Here is a 23,576-nt window from a genome sequence, read left to right on the forward strand (position 1 = left end):
CTGGTTAGACCACATCGCTTGTTCCCCCTGCCTGCATTACTATTGCTTGAGCCTCGATTTTGGCACACAGGCTGGATATCGCCAACACATATTTTAAGTCACTTGAAACAACCCTAAATCATTTACTAGCAGATCTAACTTTTGTCATGCCATCCCTTTCTCCTCAGGTTGCTTTGGGTTCAGGGGCCGGCTCTTCCACAGCCACCTCCTCCCGCCAACAGCTCCGTCAGCGGATCACGCGAGTCAATCTCAGGGACTTTATCTTCTGCCTGGAGCAGGAGAGGGCCACATCCCGGTCCTTACTGCTCTATAAGGCTCTCCTGAAGTAGTGGAGTCCCCCAGGGTTCTGGACTTCACCTAATACAAATTTGTGACAAGTTTCCCCTTTACCCCAACTCATACACACACACACACACACACACACACACACACACTCCCGTACCACACTATCCTATATCCCCCTAATCTGATGCTAAGCAACCCCACGCCACCCCAACGTTGCCCCCTGATCATACAGCCCCTTGTTCTCACATCAAATCTAGTCTCATTCACTAGCTGTGTCCTTTACAATGCCGAGAGCCTCGAAGCTGGCAGGCGGGCACACACTCGTTTTTTTACCATGACTCTATGCTATGTACCTGATGAGGTGCCTTTTTGAGTCTGTCCCGATCCGTTGCGTAATTCTCAAACAAAAACCTACAGTTGTAGGATTTATGTCAGGATCCTTGCTATTTTAGCCCAATGGCTACTCACTAAGGATGTTACGTCACACCACAGATAGTTTTGACCGGATTGTCAAGAGGTTTGTTTGGTCACCCTGGGTAGGATCTGTGCTCTCCAGATCAAAACCTACAAACACTTGTGTTATCTACGATTTTCCAAACATTGAAAAGGAACCATTTCAAATTGAAAGATAATGTTTGCATTTTATGTACCATACAAGTAAGTACTGAGTTTGAAAAAACGACAGGTTTTAATTCACCACACCATATAGTGAATGTTAGAGAAATCTATTGTCAGATAAATGTACAGAGTACTGTGATGTCTCATTTTAAAACAACAAATACATACAGTACTTACTAGTTCCAGACCTGGGTCCAATACTTTCAAGTTATTGAGCTGTGCTCGATTTAGTTTGCCTGGTACAGTAGAACCAATGGAATAGTCCCATTAAATGCAAACGCCAAGCTAAATCAAGCACACCTTAATTTGACCCAGGTTTGGCTGGTATACACGGTGGTTTAGGGTTCATATTACGATATTACTGCGCAGCATGTCTGATAGGTATTATGGCAGAATAGTGAAACATAAGATTATATATTTTTTGTGTGTGTGTGTAAAGAGCCAACTCGGTTCATACATAGACTTGTCTCTCCTATTGTAGACCGTGAATCTAGATAAATTACCAGTAGCCATTTTAAGATATTATTATTCAGACTCAAGCTCAGCACAGAACAGGGAGCTGGGCTCTCTTACACACTCACTCAGGCTAATGAAATAAAGACTTCAACAAACAATGTCCTATTGAGCACCATTCCTATAATTTTCTTCTCAAGACCTTAAATTCCATCCAGGATTTATTTTAATTTTTTTCACCTGGAAAGTCAGTCTCTTGCAGCACCACGCAACAAGATCTGTAGAGTGCTTTGCTATTTTAATTCTGATCAACATCAAAATGATCTGTCGTAGCGATCAAGCAAGTATTTTTCTAATGCTAATTGTATACAACTGCTCATTTTTTGGGGGTCGAAAGCGCTTTTTTCCCCCAGTTTGACTTTGGAATGACTGAAGGTTTTTAATGCTTTAAATGTATTTTTTACAGTAACAAGCATTTGTTTATATAGTTCTAATTGATCATTGAGATAAAGCTGTGGTGTTAAGAGTCTGGGTCTTGGCACCTAGCTACAGTACCATCTGTTGAAGGACACATTTTTGTGACTATTTATATTTCCTACTATCTGTGTATTCAAACCTGACGCATTTCAGGCGATGCAATTTTACTATTGTTTGTACCTTTGCAAAAAAAATTAAAGAAAGTGACAAAGTACAAATAGCCTGATTTCTTTGATGGTACGGTACATTCGGAAAGTATTCAGACCCTATGACTTTTTCCACATTGTTACGTTAGTCTTATTCTAAAAATAAAACAATTTCCTCCTCAATCTTAACAAAATACCCCATAATGACAAGCGAAAACAGGTTTTTTTAAATTACTGCAAATGTATTAAATAAAAACATACCTTATTTACATGTATTCCCCTTTGCTATGAGACAACCTGTTTTTGTTTTCATTGTGGGGTATTGTGTGTAGATTGAGGGGGGCGGGGGGCGATTTGATCCATATTAGAATAAGGCTGTAACGTTAACAAAATTTGGAAAAAGTCAAGGGGTCTGAATGCACTTTGTGCCAGGTTGAGTTTGCCTCTTTGGAGTCTTATGAATCTCTGCAACCCAGAACCAGAATCTCCAAGCTACTTGGCTGTCCACGAGAGATTAGTCAAAACTGCCAAAACCAGTTACAAATACAGACTGTACAAACGAAAGAATATTGACTCCGTAAGCAAACATACCTTAAATATTAACTGAAATTGCAGTTATACAAATCGGTGAAATGTGCACCATATTAACACATCCAAAATCCCAGTTTTCACATCATGAACATTTGTCAGGAAAGTTTTACATTAGTACCAGTCAAAAGTTGACACCTACTCATTCAAAAGGTTTTTATTTTTACAATTTTCTACATTGTAGAATAATAGTAAAGACATCAAAACTAAGAAACAACACATATGGAATCGTGTAGTAACCAAAAAAGTGTTAAACAAATATTTTATATTTGAGATTCTTCAAAGTAGTCACCCTTTGTCTTTGACAGTTTTGCACACTCTTGGCATTCTCTCAACCAGCTTCAAGGAGTTCCCACATATGCTGAGCACTTGTTAGCTGCTTTTCCTTCACTCTGTGGTCCAAATCATCTCAATTGGGTTGAGGTCGGGTGATTGTGGAGGCCAGGTCATCTGATGCAGCACTCCATCACTCTCCTTCTTGGTTAAATAGCCCTTACACAGCCTGGAGGTGTGTTGGGTCATTGTCATGTTGAAAAACAAATGATAGTGGGACTAAGCGCAAACAAGATGGGATGGTGTATTGCTGGAGAATGCTGTGGTAGCCTTGCTGGTTAAGTGTGCCTTGAATTATAAATAAATCACCGACAGTGTCACTAGCAAAGCACCCCCGCACCATCACTCTTCCATACTTCACTTGGGAACTACACATGCAGAGATCTGTTCACCTACGGTTTGAACCAAAAATCAAAAATTTGCACTCTGACCAAAATACAGATTTCCACCAGTCTAATGTCCATTGCTCGTGTTTCTTGGCCCAAATAAGTCTCTTCTTATTGGTGTACTTTAGTGGTTTCTTTGCAGCAATTTGACCATGAAGGCCTGATTCACACAGTCTCTTCTGAACTGCTGATGTTGAGATGTGTCTGTTACTTGAACTCTTTGGGCTGCAATTTCTGAGGTTGGTAACTAATTAACTTATCATCTGCAGCAGAGGTAACTGTGTCTTCCTTTCCTGTGGCGGTCCTCATGAGCCAGTTTCATCATTGATGGTTTTTGCAACTGCACTTCGAGAAACTTTCCAGATTGACTGACCTTCACGTCTTAAAGTAATGAAGGATTGTCGTTTCTCTTTGCTTATTTGAGCTGTTCTTGCCATAATATGGACTTGGTCTTTTACCAAATAGGGCCTTCTTCTGTATACCCCGCCTTGTCATAACACAACTGATTGGCTCAAGCGCGTTAAGAAGGAAAGAAATTTCACAAATTAACTTTTAACAAGGCACACCTGTTAATTGAAATGCATTACAGGTGACTACCTCATGAAGCTGGTTGGGAGAATGCCAAGAGTGTGTAAAGCTGTCAAGGCAAAGGCTGGCTACTTTGAAGAATCTCAAATAAAATATTTAACACTTGTTTTGGTTACTACATGATTCCATATGTGTTATTTCAGAATGTTGATGTCTTCACTATTATTCTACAATGTAAAAAAAGTACAAATAAAGAAAACCCTTGAATGAGTAGGTGTCCAAACTTTTGACTGGTACTGTATATATAAAAATTGGAAACCCCATATTGTCCATTTGACATTTAATTGAACAAATACCTACACATTACAGTAAATTACATTCAGATCTTGGGTAGGAAGTCGTCAGGAAATGAGGCAAACACAGACATGTTCTGTTCTTCCTGTGGTAGGGCATGGCCATTTTTGGCTGCATTTATAGTTTACCAATCATTGGACAAAAGGTCAGAATTGGGATGCCTGTGTAAACGCAGCCATAATGTCTCTGAAGCGGAGGTCATTGGTCATACCAGTAGGGAGTCCCTAGTTAAACCTGGAATTGAGCACCATATTTCTAGAGCTATTTCCTCCTAGTTGTCAACAGCCCAGAAGTGACGGACCGATTCACGTGGATCCTGATAGATACTGTATCTCTGTTGGAAATGGCAGCAGTAAGAGTTCCATACAAACAGAGCTAATGAGCTCACCTCAGACAGACTCATTTCAGAGGATCCCTTTAGTGTCTTTGAGTCTCAATAGAATCACAACCTTCTCACATCTTGCTAGTCCAGTCTACATTGCCACTGGCAAATGATATTCCCAAGCATGAAGAGTCCTTGTGTGTTTTTCACTGTTAAAGTTGTGTAAATAGGACTCGAAAATCAGCACCGGACGTGTTGATCTCTCACGGGTCCCTCTGTTCCTCCCAACCTAGTCCAGAGGCTCTTGTTTGATGTGGATGGTGGTGCCGATGGACTGACCCCTGCGGAGCTCGCGACACAGGACGTACTCGCTGAACTGTGAGGAGTCAACGCCGCCGCCACATGACGCCGTCACGCTGAAGCCCTTCTGGAACAACCTCTCCAGAACCTGCAGGGAGCACAGGAGAGTCAGACAGGGTCTTTAGACATTTGACATAAGTTATAGTGCCGAGTACGCTATTGTTATACCCTCTTCCTTATACACTATACAGTATATACACAAAAGTATGTGTACACCCCTTCAAATTAGTGGATGCTGCCATTTCAGCCACACCCGTTGCTGACGTATAAAATCGAGCACACAGCCCTGCAATCTCCATAGACAAACGTTGGCAGTAGAATGGCCTTACTGAAGAGTTCAGTGACTTTCAACATGGCAGTCATAGGATTGCCACCTTTCCAACAAGTAATTGTCAAATTTCTGCCCTGCTAGAGCTGCCCCGTCAACTGTAAGTGCCGTAATTGTGAAGTGGAAACGTCTAGGAACTGCTCACCCGCGAAGTGGTAGGCCACACAAGCTCAGAACGGGACCGCCGAGTAAGCTGACTGTCCTCGGACGCAACACTCACTACGAGTTCCAAACTGTCTCTGGAAGCAACGTCAGCACAAGAAATGTTCGTCGGGAGCTTCATGAAATGTGTTTCCATAGTCGAGCAGCGTCGGCTGGAGTGGTGTAAAACTAGCCACTATTGGACTCTGGAGCAGTGGAAATGTGATGAATCACGCGTCACCATCTGGCAGTCCGACGGACGAATCCGGGTTTGGCGGATGCCAGGAGAACGCTACCTGACCCAATGCATAGTGCCAACTGTAAAATTTGGTAGAGGAGGAATAATGGTCAGGCTAGGCGCCTTAGTTCCAGTGAAGGGAAATCTTAATGCTGCAGCATTAAGCATACAATGACATTCTAGATGATCCTGTGCTTCCCCAAACTGTTGCCACAAAGTTGGAAGGCCCTTTCCTGCTTCCGAATGACAATGCCCCCATGTCCATAGCGAGGTCCATACAGAAATGGTTTGTCCAGATCGGTGTGGAAGAACTTGACTGGTCTGCACAGAGACCTGACCTCAACCCCATTGAAAACTTTTGGGATGAATTGGAATGCCGACTGCGAGCCAGGCCTTATCGCCCAACATCTGTGCCCGACCACAGTAATGCTCTTGTGGCTGAATGGAAGCAAGTCCCCGCATCTAGTGGAAAGCCTTTCCCAGAAGAGTGGAGGCTGTTATAGCAGCAAAAGGGGGACGAAGTCCATATTAATGCCCATGATTTTGGAATGAGATGTTCGACGAGCAGGTGACCAAAAGTATGTATAATAGAGTTGACCAGGAGCCATATAAGAACTAAGAGTTGACCTGTAACTACATCACTGCACCTGAACTGAGTTGAGCCTATTAAGAACTTAAACATTTTAAACTGGGTTTGCAAAGTAACTGAAGTAAGTCAGTCTGCCATGTTACAGAGTTTACTTTCAGTCTTCAGCATTGCTGGATGACCCGATCTGCGGTGTACACAAAACATTAAGACTGACCAGGTGAATGCAGGGGAAAGCTATGCTCCTTTATTGATGTCACTTGTAAAATCCACTTCAAATCAGTGTAGATCAATTGGAGGAGACCAGTTAAAGGACTTTTAAGCCTCGAGACAATTGAGACATGGATTGTGTATGTGTGCCATTCCGAGGGTGAATAGGTAAGACAAAAGATGTACAGTGCCTTTGGAAAGTATTCAAACCACTTGACTTTTTCCGCATTTTGTTAGGTTACAGCCTTATTCTAAAATGTATTAAATTGTTTGTTTTTTCTTCCATTTAAGAATGATGGCCACTGTTCTTGGAGACCTTAATCAAGTTTAGAATAAGGCTGTAACGTAACAAAATGTGGAAAAAGGTCAAAGGGGCTTTCCGAAGGCACTAAGTGAAACGGGGTACTGTAGTAGGTGCCAGGCACACCAGTTTTGTGTCCAGAACTTCCAACACTGCTGGGTTTTTCACGCTCAATAATTTCCCGTGTGTATCAAGAACGGTCCACCACCCAAAGGACATCCAGCCAACTTGACAACTATGGGAAGCGTTGGAGTCAACGTGGGCCAGTGGACCATTCTTGAACCCTGTGGAACGCTTTCGACACCTTGTCGAGTCCATGCCCCGACGAATTGAGGCTGTTCTTAAGTCAAAAGGGGAGGGTGCAACTCAATATTAGGAAGTTAATCCTAATGTTTGGTATGCTCAGTGGCATTTACCTGAATCCACATCAGAACAGAATTGACCTATAGAACTACAATTATATCACTGTCCGTACCTGAACTGAGTTGAGCCTGCAGTAGCCGTTGAGAGGGAATCTGATTACGTGCGTGGGGTCGTGGTTCCAGCCGGAATTCACAGAGTTACACATGACGTCTCCAGTCTCGGGGAAGATCTCCTCGATGAGCACCTTCCCTCCGCTGAGGGCGATCCTCTCCCCCAGGTCAGGGGTCACTCGGACCACCAGGCACTCGCAGGGTGGTCTCTTCTGGCCCTCCTGCTCCGTCTGCCAGCGCTCCAGCTCGCGGACCATGGGTGTCAGTTGGTAGTAGCGGGCCTCCTCGTATAGCTGGGGGAAGTCCTGTCATAGTAGAAACACATAAGCAAGGATACATACCCACAAGAACACACAAACACAAGAAAGCATACACAAACACATATGAATACATGAACACCAGGGTTTCCATTAGCTGGTAATAGCTGTCCAGGAGAATAAGAGAAGGAGAATAAGAAACATCTATTGATGGAAATACATTTGACTGGTCATGTTTATCAGTCCATAGGTTCATTTGCATAATTTAGTGGAATTAAATTTGCGTGTGTGTACAATATATTCGTTATGCACAGTATCTTATCACACGCGTACAGTATACAGATACAGAGCCTGTGAGCGGAAAATCTGTCAAAGCGCAAGCACTGCTGCTAGAGCATCTTGTGCTGCTTTCAAGACAACTGGAAACTCATGACATTAGTGATCTTCAGATCGGGAATTTGGAGCTCTAGAAATAAATCCTTGTTTCAACAGGATGTTGTATCTATCTATACCTTATGTCATGCCTTTTTGGTTTTATTGACAATATCGGTTGGGGAAAAGGTTGGATGTTGCCACATACATCATTTTGTTAAGTAAGGAAGTTTCTATTCAAAAGATTAATAAATATTATCCTGCCAACAACTATATGAAGTAAAACAAAAAAAAATGCATTCGAATTGTACATTTTGTAATGACCACCCAGAAACGGTGTTGCATCTTTTTTGGCATTGTCTTCATTGAACATTTCAGATTTTAGACCATTATGGAGAGATGTGCTGCTTGGATTCCTTACCTACGAGTTAAACAAATACATTTACAAACAAAACAGAACATTTTCTTACCTTACAATTTTTTGGAGGAACTATTTGAATACAATTTAACACTCTACCAACAAAAAAAGCTGTTAGAATTCTAAGTGTGTGTATGTTTGAACACACACACCAGTTGACGTCTGAAGTTTACATACACCTCAGCCAAGTACATTTAAACTCAGTTTTTCACAATTCCTGACATTTAATCCTAGTAAAATGTCCCTGTCTTAGGTCAGTTAGAATCACCACTTTATTTTAAGAATGTGAAATGTCAGAATAATAGTACAGAGAATGATTTAATTCAGCTTTTATTTATTTCATCACATTCACAGTGGGTCAGAAGTTTACATACACTCAATTAGTATTTGGTAGCATTGCCTTTAAATTGTTTAACTTGGGTCAAACGTTTCAGGTAGCCTTCCACTCGCTTCCCACAATAAATTGGGTGAATTTTGGTCCCTTCCTCCTGACAGAGCTGGTGTAACTGAGTCAGGTTTGTAGGCCTCCTTGCTCGCACACGCTTTTTCAGTTCTGCCCACAAATCTTCTATAGGATTGAGGTCAGGGCTTTGTGATGGCCACTCCAATAGCTTGACTTTGTTGTCCTTAAGCCATAACTTTGGAAGTATGCTTGGGGTCATTGTCCATTTGGAAGACCCATTTGCGACCAAGCTTTAACTTCCTGACTGATGTCTTGAGATGTTGCTACAATATATCCACATAAATGTCCTGCCTCATGATGCCATCTATGTTGTGAAGTGCACAAGTCCCTCCTGCAGCAAAGCACCCCCACAACATGATGCTGCCACCCCTGAGCTTCACGGTTGGGATGGTGTTCTTTGGCTTGCAAGCCTCCCCCTTTTTCCTCCAAACATAACGATGGTCATTATGGTCAAATAGTTCTATTTTTGTTTCATCAGACCAGAGAACATCTCTCCAAAAAGTACAAACTTTGTCCCCATGTGCAGTTGCAAACCGTAGTCTGGCTTTTTTATGGCGGTTTTGGAGCAGTGGCTTCTTCCTTGCTGAGCGGTCCTTTCAGTTTATCGATATAGGACTCGTTTTACTGTGGATATAGATACTTTGTACCCGGTTTCCTCCAGCATCTTCACAAGGTCTTTGCTGATGTTCTGGGATTGATTTGCACTTTTCGCACCAAAGTACGTTCATCTCTAGGGGACAGAACGAGTCCTCCTTCCTGAGCGGTATGATGGCTGCGTGGTCTGGTGTTTATAGTCTACTATTTTGTAAAGATGAACGTGGACAGATTTTGGAATCCTCAAGGATAGACCAAGTTTGGCTGATTTCTATTGATTTTCCCATGATGTCAAGCAAAGAGGCACTCAGTTTGAAGGTAGGCCTTGAAATACATCCACAGGTACATCTCCAATTGACTCAAATGATGTCAATTAGCCTATCAGAAGCTTCCTAAACTCATGACATAAGTTTTCTGCAGTCAACTTAGTGTATCTAAACTTCTGACCCACTGGAATTGTGATACAGTGAAGTATAAGTCAAATAATCCGTCTGTAAACAATTGTTGCGAAAATGTACTTGTGTCATGGCACAAAGTAGATGTCCTGAACCGACTTGCCAAAACTATATGTTGTTACAAGACATTTGTGGAGTGGTTGAAAAACGAGTTTTAATGACTCCAACCTAAGTGTATGTAACTTCCGACTTCAACTGTGTGTTGTGTGTGTGTGTGTGTGTATATACAGTGGGGAAAAAGTATTTAGTCAGCCACATTGTGACAAGTTCTCCCACTTAAAAAGATGAGAGAGGCCTGTAATTTTCATCATAGGTAACTTCAACTATGACAGACAAAATGAGAAAAAAAATCCAGAAAATCACATTGTAAGATTTTTAATGAATTTATTTGCAAATTATGGTGGAAAATAAGTATTTGGTCAATAACAAAAGTTTATCTCAATACTTTGTTTATATACCTCTTTGTTGAATGACACGAGGTCAAACGTTTTCTGTAAGTCTTCACAAGGTTTTACACACTGTTGCTGGTATTTTGGCCCATTCTATGCGACACTCCTATCTAGAGCAGTGATGTTTTGGGGCTGTTGCTGGGCAACACGGACTTTCAACTCCTCCAAAGATTTTCAGGGGTTGAGATCTGGAGACTGGCTAGGCCACTCCAGGACCTTGAAATGCTTCTTACGAAGCCACTCCTTCATTGCCCGGGCGTGGGTGTGTTTGGGATCATTGTCATGCTGAAAGACCCAGCACGTTTCATCTTCAATCCCTTGCTGATGGAAGGAGGTTTTCACATCAACTCACGATAAATGGCCATTCATCTTTCTTTAACACGGATCGTCTCGTCCTGGTCCCTTTGCAGAAAAACATCCAAAGCATGATGTTTCACCCCCATGCGTCACAGTAGGTATGGCGTTCTTTGTCCTCCAAACACGACGGGTTGAGTTTTTACCAAAAAGTTCTATTTGGTTTCATCTGACCATATGACATTCTCCCAATCTTCTTCTGGATCATCAAATGCGCTCTAGAAAACTTCAGACGGGCCTGGACATGTACTGGCTTAAGCAGGGGGACACGTCTGGCACTGCAGGATTTGAGTCCCTGGCGGCGTAGTGTGTTACTGTGGTAGGCTTTGTTACTTTGGTCCCAGCTCTCTGCAGGTCATTCACTAGGTCCCCGTGTGGTTCTGGGATTTTTGCTCACCGTTCTTGTGATCATTTTGACCCCACGGGGTGAGATCTTGCGTGGAGCCCCAGATCGAGGGAGAGGATCAGTGGTCTTGTATGTCTTCCATTCCTAATAATTGCTCCCACAGTTGATTTTTTCAAACAAGCTGCTTACCTATTGCAGATTCAGTCTTCCCAGCTGGTGCAGTCTACAATTTTGTTTCTGGTGTCCTTTGACAGCTCTTTGGTCTTGGCCATAGTGGAGTTTGGAGTGGACTCTTTGAGGTTGTGGACAGGTGTCTTTTATACTGATAACAAGTTAAACAGGTGCATTATACAGGTAACGAGTGGAGGACAGAGGAGCCTCTTAAAGAAGAAGTTACAGGTCTGTGAGAGCCAGAAATCTTGCTTGTTTGTATGTGACCAAATACTTATTTTCCACACATAACTTGGCAAATAAATTCATTAAAAATCCTAAAATGTGATTCTTCGGATTTTCTTTTCTCATTTTGTCTGTCATAGTTGAAGTGTACATATGATGAACTTTACAGGCCTCTCTCATCTTTTAACTTGCACAATTGGTGGCTGACTAAATACTTTTTTGCCCCACTGTATATAAGTATATATATATATATTAACCACATACATACTTACCACATACGTTCCCCCATGTACTTTTTGTTGTTAATAACAAAACAAAACAAATTGAAAGAGGCCCGAGTTCCCGAGTTGGAATACCGAAATGGATGACCGCTCAAAACTATTCCCCCCCCCAGTCTGTGCTTGTTTTCCCCCCAGTTCCCAGTTGTCTAGAACGTACAACAGTCTGAGATTTACACGTTCCCAGTTGTTTTGAACGCGGCATCCAACAGCAGCGGAAGGCAGGCTTCATCAGTGCGTCACACACCTCTTCGCAATGAGCTGGAGGCAGTATGCATTTTGAAAACATATACTTAACCCTTGTGTGGTGCTCATGTTTTTGTTATTCACCCGATGTTCGCGGGTCTGATAGACCCACAACATTATTGGGTTTTTAAAATAATACAGCCATAACAATTTACGTAAAAATACTTAGATGTTGACTTATCAGTTGCAAGCAATATAGACAGCATACATAGTTAGTATTTACCATTTACCTCTGCTAGATCCCATTTGTCAATTAAAAGCGCTGTTTTTTTAATAATTAAAAATATATATATTTTACCTTTATTTAACTAGGCAAGTCAGTTAAGAACAAATTCTTATTTACAATGATGGCCTACCAGGGAACAGTGGGTTAACTGCCTTGTTCAGGGGCTGAAGGGCAGATTTTTACCTTGTCAGCTTGTGGGTTCGATCCAGCAACCTTTCGGTTACTTGCCCAACACTCTGACCACTAGGCTACCTGCCGCCCCATAATCAAGACATGGGTGGAATAAATCATGTTTATCTTGAACATATATAAATAAAAACAAGGTTTTAATCACTATTGATGTTTATTGCTGTAAACTGAACAAATTGGAAGGACAAATTTTACGGAAATGATAAATGAGCCCCATTGAACTCAAATTAAGGCCGGTCTACACACCACATGAGGGACAGAGTTATACTGTGTGTGTGTTGCAAATGTATTTATTGCACGATGCATGTGTACTGTGTCTTCCTGTCCTTCTTGGGTCCACACATATCACAGCACTTCTTGTTGCTACCGTCTATAAATCTAGAATGATGAAAACACTTAGTCCAGGAATTTTACTAATATCTCACTCACATATATAGTTAGAGCAGACCAAGGTAAGAGAGTCAGAAACACACACACATGCAACAACACTCACACCTACTTCCGGTATTGGAGTTGTTGGTTCTGTGGGTCGGGCGGATGGGGCACCAGCATCCTCCTCCTGAATCCTCCTCACGATGACTGCAGAAACTGGAGTCCTTGTGTTGCCTCCTCTGGATTTGAGGTCTTACCAATGCATTGCCCAGCTCCTTGAGAAAGAGTCATCTCCTCTGGAGCTTCCCTCTGTTCCAATCTGGGTTCAACGCCATCCAGATGACAAACGCGTTGTACGCCGAGATGTTGAAGAATATCACAAGTCGCCAGCGTAGGGTTCTTCTTTTGCAGCTGTAGCCAGTCACCAGCTTGTCTAAATTGTCCACCCCTCCTTTTGTAGCATTGTAATCCATTATGATTTCAGGTTTTTTTATGTTCCTGGACACAGATTCTCCAATCCCTATGCAGCGTACTCATGAGTACCATGTTTGCCATTGGCTCTACGGACATGTCGGCCGTGAACACAAACTTAGAGGAATTGATCGGCCTGTTCCGTGTATTCAACAGCTAAGGTGGGAGCTTTGGCTTGTTTTTTCATACTGTTCCTACCATTGTCAGCTTCCTTTTGAAGAGCTCCTGTCCCAGCTTGTGCAAAGTAAAAAAAGTTATTGCATGTGATGTTGTGGCCACGGAGTCCCTGTGTCACATCCAGGTCAACCCGCATCTCTTGGTTCTTCTCAGGGGCTCCTCCATCTGGCTTCCCCGTATACACTTGCAAGTTCCACACATATGATGAAGCAGCATCACAGGCAGCCCAGATCTTGATTCCATATTTTGCGTGTTTAGACGGTATGTACTGCCTAAAGGGGCAGCGGCCCCTAACTGGCATAAGCTGCTCATCAACAGTAATGTTGGGCCCAGGGTTGTAAAACAGGGGAAGACGGTCCACCCACTTGTTCTACATTGGCCTGCACTGCAGCTAGCTTGTCTTTCAACCGCAGAGCTGGTCTGGTGTCTTGGTTATCGAAGTGGATAATCCTGGAAATAATGTGGAAGTTTTCCAGATACATTGTTGCACTGAAAAGTTCTCTGCCAGTTTCTGCATCCCACAGGGATTCTGGGGATTCCCCATTAAATCTGAAAACACCAGCAAGGATAAGTACCCTAAAGTATGCATGTAAATGACTTTGGTCCATCTTCTTCCATCTCTCTTCAAAAACACACCTTCCCTTCAAATTAAAGCAGTTCAGAATGATTTTCTGGATGGTGTCTGGGATGAACAGTTCAAAAGAAGACTTTATGTCCTGCACCTGAGTAACCGCCATCCACGTCGGCCTTGGTTGCATCCTTATCGCATTGGCAGCCATGCGGGGTGGCTCATTCCTTGGGCAAGAAGACCATTCAATTTCAACAAAATTTGACATCCATATTTCTCCTCCTGCAGAATGCTGATGAGCTGGTTGCTGACGGGCTGGTCCTGGGACTGGCTGAGGGTCAATCTCATCCTCCAACTGTCAGACTCCAAATTGACTGAGACATGAACATTTTTCATCTTCCAGGCTGGAAGATGCTCCTTCCACACTAGCTTCTCTCTCTGCAAAAATAATTTCTAAGGCCCTCTGAGCAGAGATTATTTTTGCCATTCTGATTGATTGTGGTAAGGAGCCACACAAGCAACTCTATTTGTTGTGTCTCTCCCACAATTTGCACCTGGTGGGGGTAGTGTGGGAAAATACCTTTTTTTTTTATACAATGTATCAAAATAATGTATTATAATAGCATTGTGCAGATTCCAGCAAGAGATTGTGTACTTTAACACACTACAAAGGGTAAAAAGAGTGAGAAAAGCAGGAGACAGACAGGTTCTTGGTGCTATGTTGAAACAGCAGGCCCAGCGAGGAGGAAGACAGAGTGATGGCACTCATTTTTACTTGTTTTCACCCACACTTTTATTACCCTCGTGTCCAGTGGACCCAAACACCACATATGCAATATAAAATGTGTATGGGGGTGCACAGTCAATAAAAATGTGTTATTTCATACAGTGGCAAGAAAAAGTATCTGAAGCCTTTGTAATTACCTGGATTTCTGCATAAATTGGTCATCAAATTTGATCTGATCTTCATCGACAATAGACAAACAGTGTGCTTAAACTAATAACACAAATTTTAAAAACGTTCTTGTCTATATTGAATACATCATTTAAACATTCACAGTGTAGGTTGGAAAAAGTATGTGAACCCCTAGGATAATGACTTCTCCAAAAGCTAATTGGAGTCAGGAATCAGCTAACCTGGAGTCCAATCAATGAGACGAGATTGGAGATGTTGGTTAGGGCTGCCTTGCCCTATACATTATTTTTTTTTAACTCACAAAATTTGAACCATGCCTCGAACAAAATAAATCTTAGAAGACCTAAGATTAAGAATTGTTGACTTGCATAAAGCTGGAAAGGTTTACAAAACTATCTCAAAGTGTTGACGTTTATCAGTCCACGGTAAGACAACTTGTCTATAAATGGAGAAAGTTCAGTACTGTTGCTACTCTCCCTAGGAGTGGCCGTCCTGCAACGATGCAAGAGCACAGCGCAGAATGCTCAATGAGGTTAAGAATCCTAGCGGGTCAGCTAAAGACTTACAGAAATCTCTGGAACATGCTAACATCTCTGACGAGTCTATGATATGTGAAACACTAAACAAGAATTGTGTTCATGGGAGGACACCACGGAAGAAGTCACTGCTGTCCAAAAAAAACATTGCTGCATTTCTGAAGTTCGCAAAAGAGCATCTGGATTTTCCACAGCGCTACTGGCAAAATATTGTGCGGACAGATGAAACTAAAGTTGAGTTGTTTGGAAGGAAGGAACACACAGTATGTGTGGAGAAAAAAAAGGCACAGCACACCAACATCAAAACCTCATCCCAGCTATAAAGTATGGTGGGGGGAGCATCATGGTTTGGGGCTGCTTTGCTGCCTCAGGGCCTGGACAGCTTGCTATCGTCGAAGGAAAAATGAATTCCCAAGTTTATCAAGACATTTTGCAGGAGAATGTTAGGCTATCTGTCCGCACATCAGCAGTTGTGTGATGCAACAGGACAACAACCCAAAATACAGAAGTAAATCAACAACAATGGCTTGAACAGAAGAAAATACAACTTCTGGAGTGGCCCAGTCAGAGTCCTGACCTCAACCCGATTGGTGTGGCATGACCTCAAGAGAGCAGTTCACACCAGACATCCCAAGAATATTGCTAAACTGAAACAGTTTTGTAAAGAGGAATGGTATAAAATTCCTCCTGACCGTTGTGCTGGTCTGATCCGCAACTACAGAAAACATTGAGGTTATTGCTGTCAAAGGAGGGTCAACGAGTTCTTAAATCCAAGGGTTCACATACTTTTCCCACCCTGCACTGTGAATGTTTACACGGTGTGTTCAATAAAGACATGAAAACATATAATTGTTTGTGTGTTATTAGTTTAGGCAGACTGTGTTGGTCTATTGTTGTGACCTAGATGAAGATCAGATCAAATTTGATGACCAATTTATGCAGAAATCCAGGTATTTACAAAGTCTTCACACATTTGATGCGTAACCTACTGCCTTGTATGCATTGCTGCGCTTGGAATGTGAAGAAAAAACGTAGTTTATCAACATGAAGCTTAATGTTCTGATTTGTTGCATTATTATAATAATAACTTATTTTCAAAATGTATGTAGCATAGGCCTACTGGTTGTTTGAATTTGGGATCCATCTTCCCCCAACTGGCCCAGAGTGTTTGGAATAGGATATTCATTTCTCAACAAGCTGACCAATAAAAAGGAAGCCTAAACTTTACTAGAGTATATTGACATAGGCTAGTGACTTTTCTGTTAGTCTCATAGTGTAAACCAAATGTTTATCTTTACACAAACAAAGATTGCAGTTTTAAAACTGCTGTAAAAGTGCAGTAACTGCAGTCGACTGGTATTTTGGACTTGCAGAATAACTGCAGAATAACTGCAGTGTACAGCAGTTGACCGGCAGTTATACTGCACAATTACTGCAGTAAAAAAATATAATAATAATAATAATATTTGGGGTGCAGTAGTTGCAACATACTGCAGTTATACTGCAATCTTCTTTTGAAAGGGAAGACGTGTCTTTACATCTCACTCTCCCCTGTATCATCCCCTTGCATGCCCTATATTATGACAGCATTGCAGCACATAGATGTGCACACACACACAAACTTCTGTTTAGAATTACTGCGTGTGAAACAGAGAGAGCTGCTTCTATCTGCCTTTGCGCCATACTGCTTCTGACAACAGGCGTACACAGAGCTGCTGACCCCTCAGGCTCCTCTCTGTATCAAAGCCTGCCTCCTTAGCTCCCCTCCCTTCATAGGCTTGAAGCGAGGGATAGATGTGTTTTATAAAAAGAGGGCTCTATCTGCAGGGCACTTTAGTCATCCTGGGCAAAGCACAGAATAACACAGCTACACTAACTACAGAGAAGGATACACACACACACACACACACACATTTACACATGCACACACACACATCAATTTAGCAAAACACACAATGCCCCTACTTCCAGCCATGCAGAACTGGCCCCTGTAGAAGCCCAAGGCATAATGGATAACTGATTAAAGTGTTCGAATACTGCAGTTTACACACACTGAGTGCCTATAGTGGCACACCGTGAGAATTAAGCTAACGATGTGTTTCTGGGTACTGCAGGATAATTTGTATGACTTTACGGTCATGTTGGGGTTTGCATAACCATCCTGAAATCACTGTGAGAGACACTATTATTTCATACACAGAACAAAATCCCACAAATTTACCAAGACTGCATTTTCATACCAGCTTTTTGTATATCTAGAATGGGTAGGGGGTAATAAAAATAAAAAAATGGCAAAAAAATGAAAAGCCACCTAAAGACCTAGTCATGATTCCTGCATTTTCCCAGACCCTGTAACCAAAATATAGGTATTGGGTCTGTGTGATAATGACAAAGTAAAGAGGTTTTTACAAATGTTTGCTAATTTATTCAAAACCAAAAAGCAGAAATACCTTATTTACATAAGTATTCAGACACTTTGCTATGAGACTCGAAATTGAGCTCAGGTGCATCCTGTTTCCATTGATCGTCCTTGAGATGTTTCTACAACTTGATTGGAGTCCACCTGTGGTACATTCAATTGATTGGATATAATTTGGAAAGGCACACACCTGTCTATATAAGGTCCTACAGTTGGCAGTGCATGTCAGAGCAAAAACCAAGCCATGAGGTCAAAGGAATTGACCTTCCAGAAGGACAACCATCTCTGGAGCACTCTACCAATCAGGCCTTTATGGTTGAGTGGCCAGACGGAAGCCACTCCTCAGTAAAAGGCACATGACAGCCCACTTGGAGTTTGCCGAAAGGCACCTAAAGGACTCTCAGACCATGAGAAACAAGATTCTCTGGTCTGATGAAACCAACACTGAACTGCCAAGCGTCACGTCTGGAGGAAACCTGGCACTATCACTACAGTGAAGCATGGTGGTGGCAGCATCATGCTGTGGGCATGTTTTTCAGGGGCAGGTACTGGGAGACTAGTCAGGATCGAGGGAAAGATGAATGGAGCAAAGTAGACGGATCCTTGATTAAAACCTGCTCCAGTGCGCTCAAACTTGTTTTTGCTTTGTCATTATGGGGTATTGTGTGTAGATTGATGAGTAAAAAAAGATTTAATCAATTTTAGAATAAGGCTGTAACGTATCAAATTGTGGAAAAAGTCAAGGGGTCTGAATACTTTCCGAATGCACTGTATTATTAAAAGGGTTATACCCGCCAACAAGTGGTAAATAACGAGCTGTTTGAAAGGGGGTCATATAAATATTGCCTTATATTTTTACAGGTAACATACCACATCTGCGGTCTGAAATGGGTATAAGTTTGTATGTGTAAAAAAAATGTTGGGAAATTAAGTAATACCTGGTTAATAGACTGTGTTAGCCTAGGCATTAGCTCAGAAATAAAACAAGTCTTCATGCCTCAGGCAAGTTTATGCATAAGTAACAAAGTTGGTTTGGTTGAACTATGCTCGGGTGATAAGTAAAGTAATGTATTAGGCCTATTTTAGTCTTTTGGTGAGATGTGAGCTATTTTGGACAAGTGTTGTCCTCCTGGATTGTGAACTGTACCTTGAAGTCCTCTGGGAGCAGTAGTTTGCAGGTCCTGAGGAAGCTGAGGATGTATCTGAATATATCTCCATCCCTGTCTATGAAGTAGTGCTGCTTCAAGCTGTCCAGTACAATGGGCTCTGTTCCATTAAACAGACGACTGATTCTGGAGAGAAAGACAATGGTTAAGAGCTCTAGATTAATACTATGAAACAAGTAGTACTTGAAGTATGTTTAGTGATGCGTAAAACTTGTTTCTAGTGTAGTTGATCATTCCTTGAGAGTGATGTAAGTCATGTAGGCCTACATTTTAGGCAGGAAGTGGGCTACGACTTCGGAATCACATACTGGTTTGAATACAACACTCTCTCTCTCTCTCTCGCTCTCCCCCTCTAAATCGATGCCAACTGCACAGTACTCATCTTTCTTCTCCCCTATGCCTGAGGTGGTCCTCTCCTCTTCCAGCAGGAGTCTCACCTCACAGCTCCAGACAGCTCAGCCTTCTCCACTCGCTCTTTGTCTTCCAAAAAGCAATTAAAATCTACTCTTTTCTTTTCTCTCTCTGCCCTCTCTCTGTATTTGCTTGCTCTCAGACCAATTATCATGGATGCCAAGCTGCTTGCGTTTCAACACGATGCTAGGTGGATTTCTAGAAGTAATTGAATAACGTATCAGTCATAATGCACAGTCAGTAGGAAAAAAGTTAGTATTGAATCAATAATACATTATTTTCCATGAGAAAATTATTCACATTGCCATGGTGGTGCTACTTTATGGCCTTATACTCTTACCTAGACTCTGGGTATTTGGTGAGAGTACCCAGGCTGCTGGTGTACATGTGTCCTCCCACGTCGATGTGGACCGGGGCGTTGGCTTTAGTCAGCTGGGCCGGTGATGGGATGCCCTGGGCATTCATTGGAGAAACTGGAGAACGACTCATAGACATCCTGGACATGCTTCTTCCCTCCTACAGGAACACATGGAAAGAGATAGTATTTGTTATAGAAGTGTGTACTGCATCTGCCCTGAGTAAAGTGAAATGTAGTGAGAAGTCTACTTTTTATTGAAGTTAGGCTACTGATTGTGTAATGACGTGAAGCAATAGCAAATGAGGTGTATGACTCTGGGCTCGCAGCCAATCAAATTGTTTGAGAGATACATAAGCCTCAGCATTCCCCAATTAACATGAATACAATATTCATAAGCAGAGGGTGTTCATGACCCCAGGGCACTGGGCAAGTGCAGCTTCTGGATTAATTAAACCAACCATCCCCCACCAAGTCTCTCCATTGTAAAGAGGTTCTTTGAACCATAAAAAGGTGAACTTCATTCAATGTTTTGCCAGGGGCAAGATACCCGGGGCTGCTGAGCAGAGCACACAGAGTTCTCACTAGATTTCCTGGGTGTTGTCTCCTCTGCATAGTCAGAAACCAGTATTTTATGAAATCCAATTATTAATTTATTTTTTACACACATTTCTGGCCATAAAACCAAGTGAAAAAAATATATTGCAGAGAATCTACTTAACACTTGCATACTTTCCCCTCATATTTTGAAATTGAACATTCTTTAGCATATTATTTCAGACATTAATTCAATCAAGATGCGGTATAGAGGTCAATGGGGGGAGGGGAGGGGGAGGGGGGGGCGAATCTCCTCATTGCCCCCTAGCAAAATTTGCCTATTGTTCATATGTGTATTTCATAATATGTTGAAGTGAAAATCGGAGTATAATGTTTGTAATATGGATGTCAACCCCAACACATGTTCATGTCATCACCAATCAACTGCATTACAGTTAAAGGTGCTACACATAGGATTTATAGATTTTTCTTGCATTGTAATTTCACAAAATGTCAGTGAAGAATTTTAGCAACCAGGAAATAAATCAGAACAGCTTTCCCAGTTTGACAACTAGGTGCTGCTCCAGCTGGAGAAATCAATAGGCGAATATCACAGCCAATCACAACACTGGCGGGTAAGTAATACTATAAAACATTATTATTCCACTATTAGAGGCAGATATATTATGGACATTTTCTGAAATTACAATGCACATTTTAATTATATGTGTAGCACCTTTAAAAACGAGGACTACATCAACGAATGCTAGCTATGCTAACCAGATTATACGAACGGGAGTTAGCATATAGCTTCTAAACCTGAAAAGGGACTTCTAAATGTTATGCAGCGAAAACAGCCAAATATATCCAAATTGGATTTAAGTAACCCCATTTTGGGTCTGTTACAACACATAAATCATGACAGATGACAAATATCCACTTTGCTAGATCCGATTTGTTGAATGTGCACCAATGTGGTCAATGGAACGTCTGAGTTCCATCGACCCCTTTACCGTATCTTGAATCGAATAGAAACTACAGTATCTCAATAAATTGAATCCACCGTTTCAAACATTTTAGATCAGATGCGTTCCGGTGATTCTATCAGGTCACTGAAGCTTCCGTTCCACTAGAATATTACAAATACATTTGGCACAATCCAATAGTATCCGAATACGGGCGGCTAGTTTTTCTTGGCGTTTGGAGTCCAAATGTTTGAAAACTTTGGGGATAATCCCGGGAAATCTACACCAACGCAAGGATTTTAGAGCGTCCCGGTCTTTAAAATTCAATTTGTCAGACAGACTAGCCTACCCCCCCAAAACAACTACAAACGAAACAAATTGCGTCCTTACCTGGGAGGACACGGATAGAGAAGACATAGGAATCTCTTATCCCTTTCAATTGTATCTCTGTTTTATGCCAGTTTGGTCGTCGTTTGCTGTATATCTGTCTTTGTCCGGGTCTTTCCTTTTCTGATATGATGAAACCGTCGAGTTTTATGAGAAGAAAACCAGTCCGTCTCTAAATAAGAAGAGGGCTAGAAATATTCTTGCTCTGGGCTATTCAAACGCCTACAGGGCAAGGATTACGTTATAATAGAGCAGCCTTTTCTATCTCGCCTCATTTCGGTTCAAGATGAAAATGAGATCTACTGTTTCTTATTTCACAAGTAAATTTTATTTTACCAAAAACATCGCAGTTTTATTCCAACGGAGAGCAGTCTGGTCTGCTGCATGGGTAGCAGTGTTCGGTTTAATCTTGCTCCCAATTGTCAGAACTCCCTCATCGGATTTAGGAGTGTGAAAATTGGCTACGTTCGTCCCCAAAAAAACATACATGTAACGTTTTGATAAAATGTCTAATAAAAGGGATACTGTGAATGTCCATAAAACTATTAAATGATAGGCTCTTAAATAAAACTGTCCTCTCAGTTCTGTAGTGTTCTCGTCTCTCTCCCCAATAGTTTTATATTTTAACATCAAACATCTCCCTGGAATTTAAGCCAAATTACGTCTATCGTCATGCATTATGCCATAGCAAAAACCGCCTTAGGCAAAATGTGCCATTTCAGTTATTGCGCGCTAGTAGATGGAGATGCTTGCCCCGAGCGCTTGCAGGCAGATACGTTTTACCCATCAAACACTAGCTCAGTTTGGTAGTCTATTGGTATCATTCATCCACCAAAATGGGTCACTGCAGTGCATGATCTAGCCATATGGTCACCAATTTGCGTTCCATTGCTCAGAAAGATTCCAAAAACTGTAATGTCAATTTTTGCACCAGTGCTCTAGACATTAATTGCCAGGGTTGGGGAGTAACTGATTACATCAGTTACATGTAATCTGATTACAAACGGTCATCTGTTACTTTACCAGCAACACTGTTGTAATCAGATTACAGATACTTTTTGAAAAACTAGATTACTTCTTGGATTACTTTTAAATTCAGATTTTTGGTAAAAAATACATTGACACCTTTCTGTTTTCTCAATGACAGTCAATTCAGAATTGAAAAAAGGTGCACGTTTTAGTTTTTCTCCTGAGCAAGTCTGACCACAAGTCAGAGACCACTATGATGACACACCAGATGTGTTTTAATGGATCATTTTTGTCTTCTAATGCCTCTTAAGGGGAAAGTAATCCAACAGTAACAAAGTAAAAAGATTACTTTACTGAGTTTGGGTAATCCAAAAGTTAAATGACTGATTACAATTTTGAACAGGTAACTAGTAACTGTAATGGTTTTCATTTAGAAAGTTACCTACCCAACCCTGTCAATTGCCCATATGTTTAGATTTATTGTCAACTAGTCCCCCCCCCCAATTTTATTCATACTCAAAGGGTCCAAGACAGACAAAATGTACCTTAAAGATATACATAGGCTAGCCTAACTATGGACCATTTCAAGCATTACCCAATGCTTTCCCTCGCGTATGAAGCTACAGTATGGGTGAGTAGGATGGTATGGACATAAAAGACATTGCTTTGATAATTTCCTTGTTCATTTTTACATGAAAGTCATTCTCTTCATCGGTTGTAGAGCTATACACACAATGTCTGTTTGACACTAAGACTCCAGTGTTAAATCCTCCTCTTCCATTTGTTTTTGCCCCAGGGTGATGCTGTGCATGTGGTTTCCTCTGCTGTAGTGAAAACCAACACAAGGACTTGATTCTGCCTCTGTTCCAAATGGCACCCTATTCCCTAGATAGTGGACTACTTTTGACCAGTGCCTATTGGGCTGTAGTCAAAAGTGGTGCACTATAGGAATAGGGTGCCATTTGGGACAAATTACTCAATTTTTTTTCTAATTAAAGCAACCCTGCAGTTAGTTCAATTAGATTAAGTATGGGGAAGATGTTGTGAATTTGTAGATTTAAATAGCTGGCAAAGTCACCTCAGGCACTGGCAGTTCATTTTCTTAATTTATGAATGTTATGCTGAGTGTCTGATGTGGAAAGAGAAGAAGCAGCTCA

At 41.6% G+C, this 23,576-nt stretch overlaps 2 protein-coding genes across 3 annotated transcripts in view; one reads left to right on the top strand and one right to left on the bottom strand.

Moving 5' to 3' along the window:
• Positions 1–1,586, top strand: part of LOC111952692 (transcription initiation factor TFIID subunit 4-like) — a 34,457-nt gene extending 32,871 nt beyond the window's left edge. For both annotated transcript variants that reach the window (XM_023971589.2, XM_023971590.2), the window contains exon 15: positions 168–1,586. In XM_023971589.2, the coding sequence (XP_023827357.1) occupies positions 168–329 (162 nt within the window). In that variant the 3' untranslated portion in view covers positions 330–1,586. The remainder of the gene's footprint in view (positions 1–167) is intronic.
• Positions 408–22,197, bottom strand: LOC111952276 (BTB/POZ domain-containing protein kctd15-like). Its single transcript, XM_023970828.2, has 5 exons — positions 21,454–22,197; positions 19,547–19,722; positions 18,777–18,921; positions 7,130–7,432; positions 408–4,938 (listed from the first exon to the last, which is right to left on the bottom strand). The coding sequence occupies exons 1-5, from the start codon at positions 21,478–21,480 to the stop codon at positions 4,780–4,782; spliced, it is 810 nt and encodes a 269-aa protein (XP_023826596.1). The 5' UTR covers positions 21,481–22,197; the 3' UTR covers positions 408–4,779.
• Positions 22,198–23,576: the final 1,379 nt, after the last annotated feature.

Source organism: Salvelinus sp. IW2-2015, linkage group LG26 (genome assembly GCF_002910315.2).
Source record: "Salvelinus sp. IW2-2015 linkage group LG26, ASM291031v2, whole genome shotgun sequence".
In the NCBI taxonomy this organism is placed as follows: domain Eukaryota; kingdom Metazoa; phylum Chordata; class Actinopteri; order Salmoniformes; family Salmonidae; genus Salvelinus; species Salvelinus sp. IW2-2015.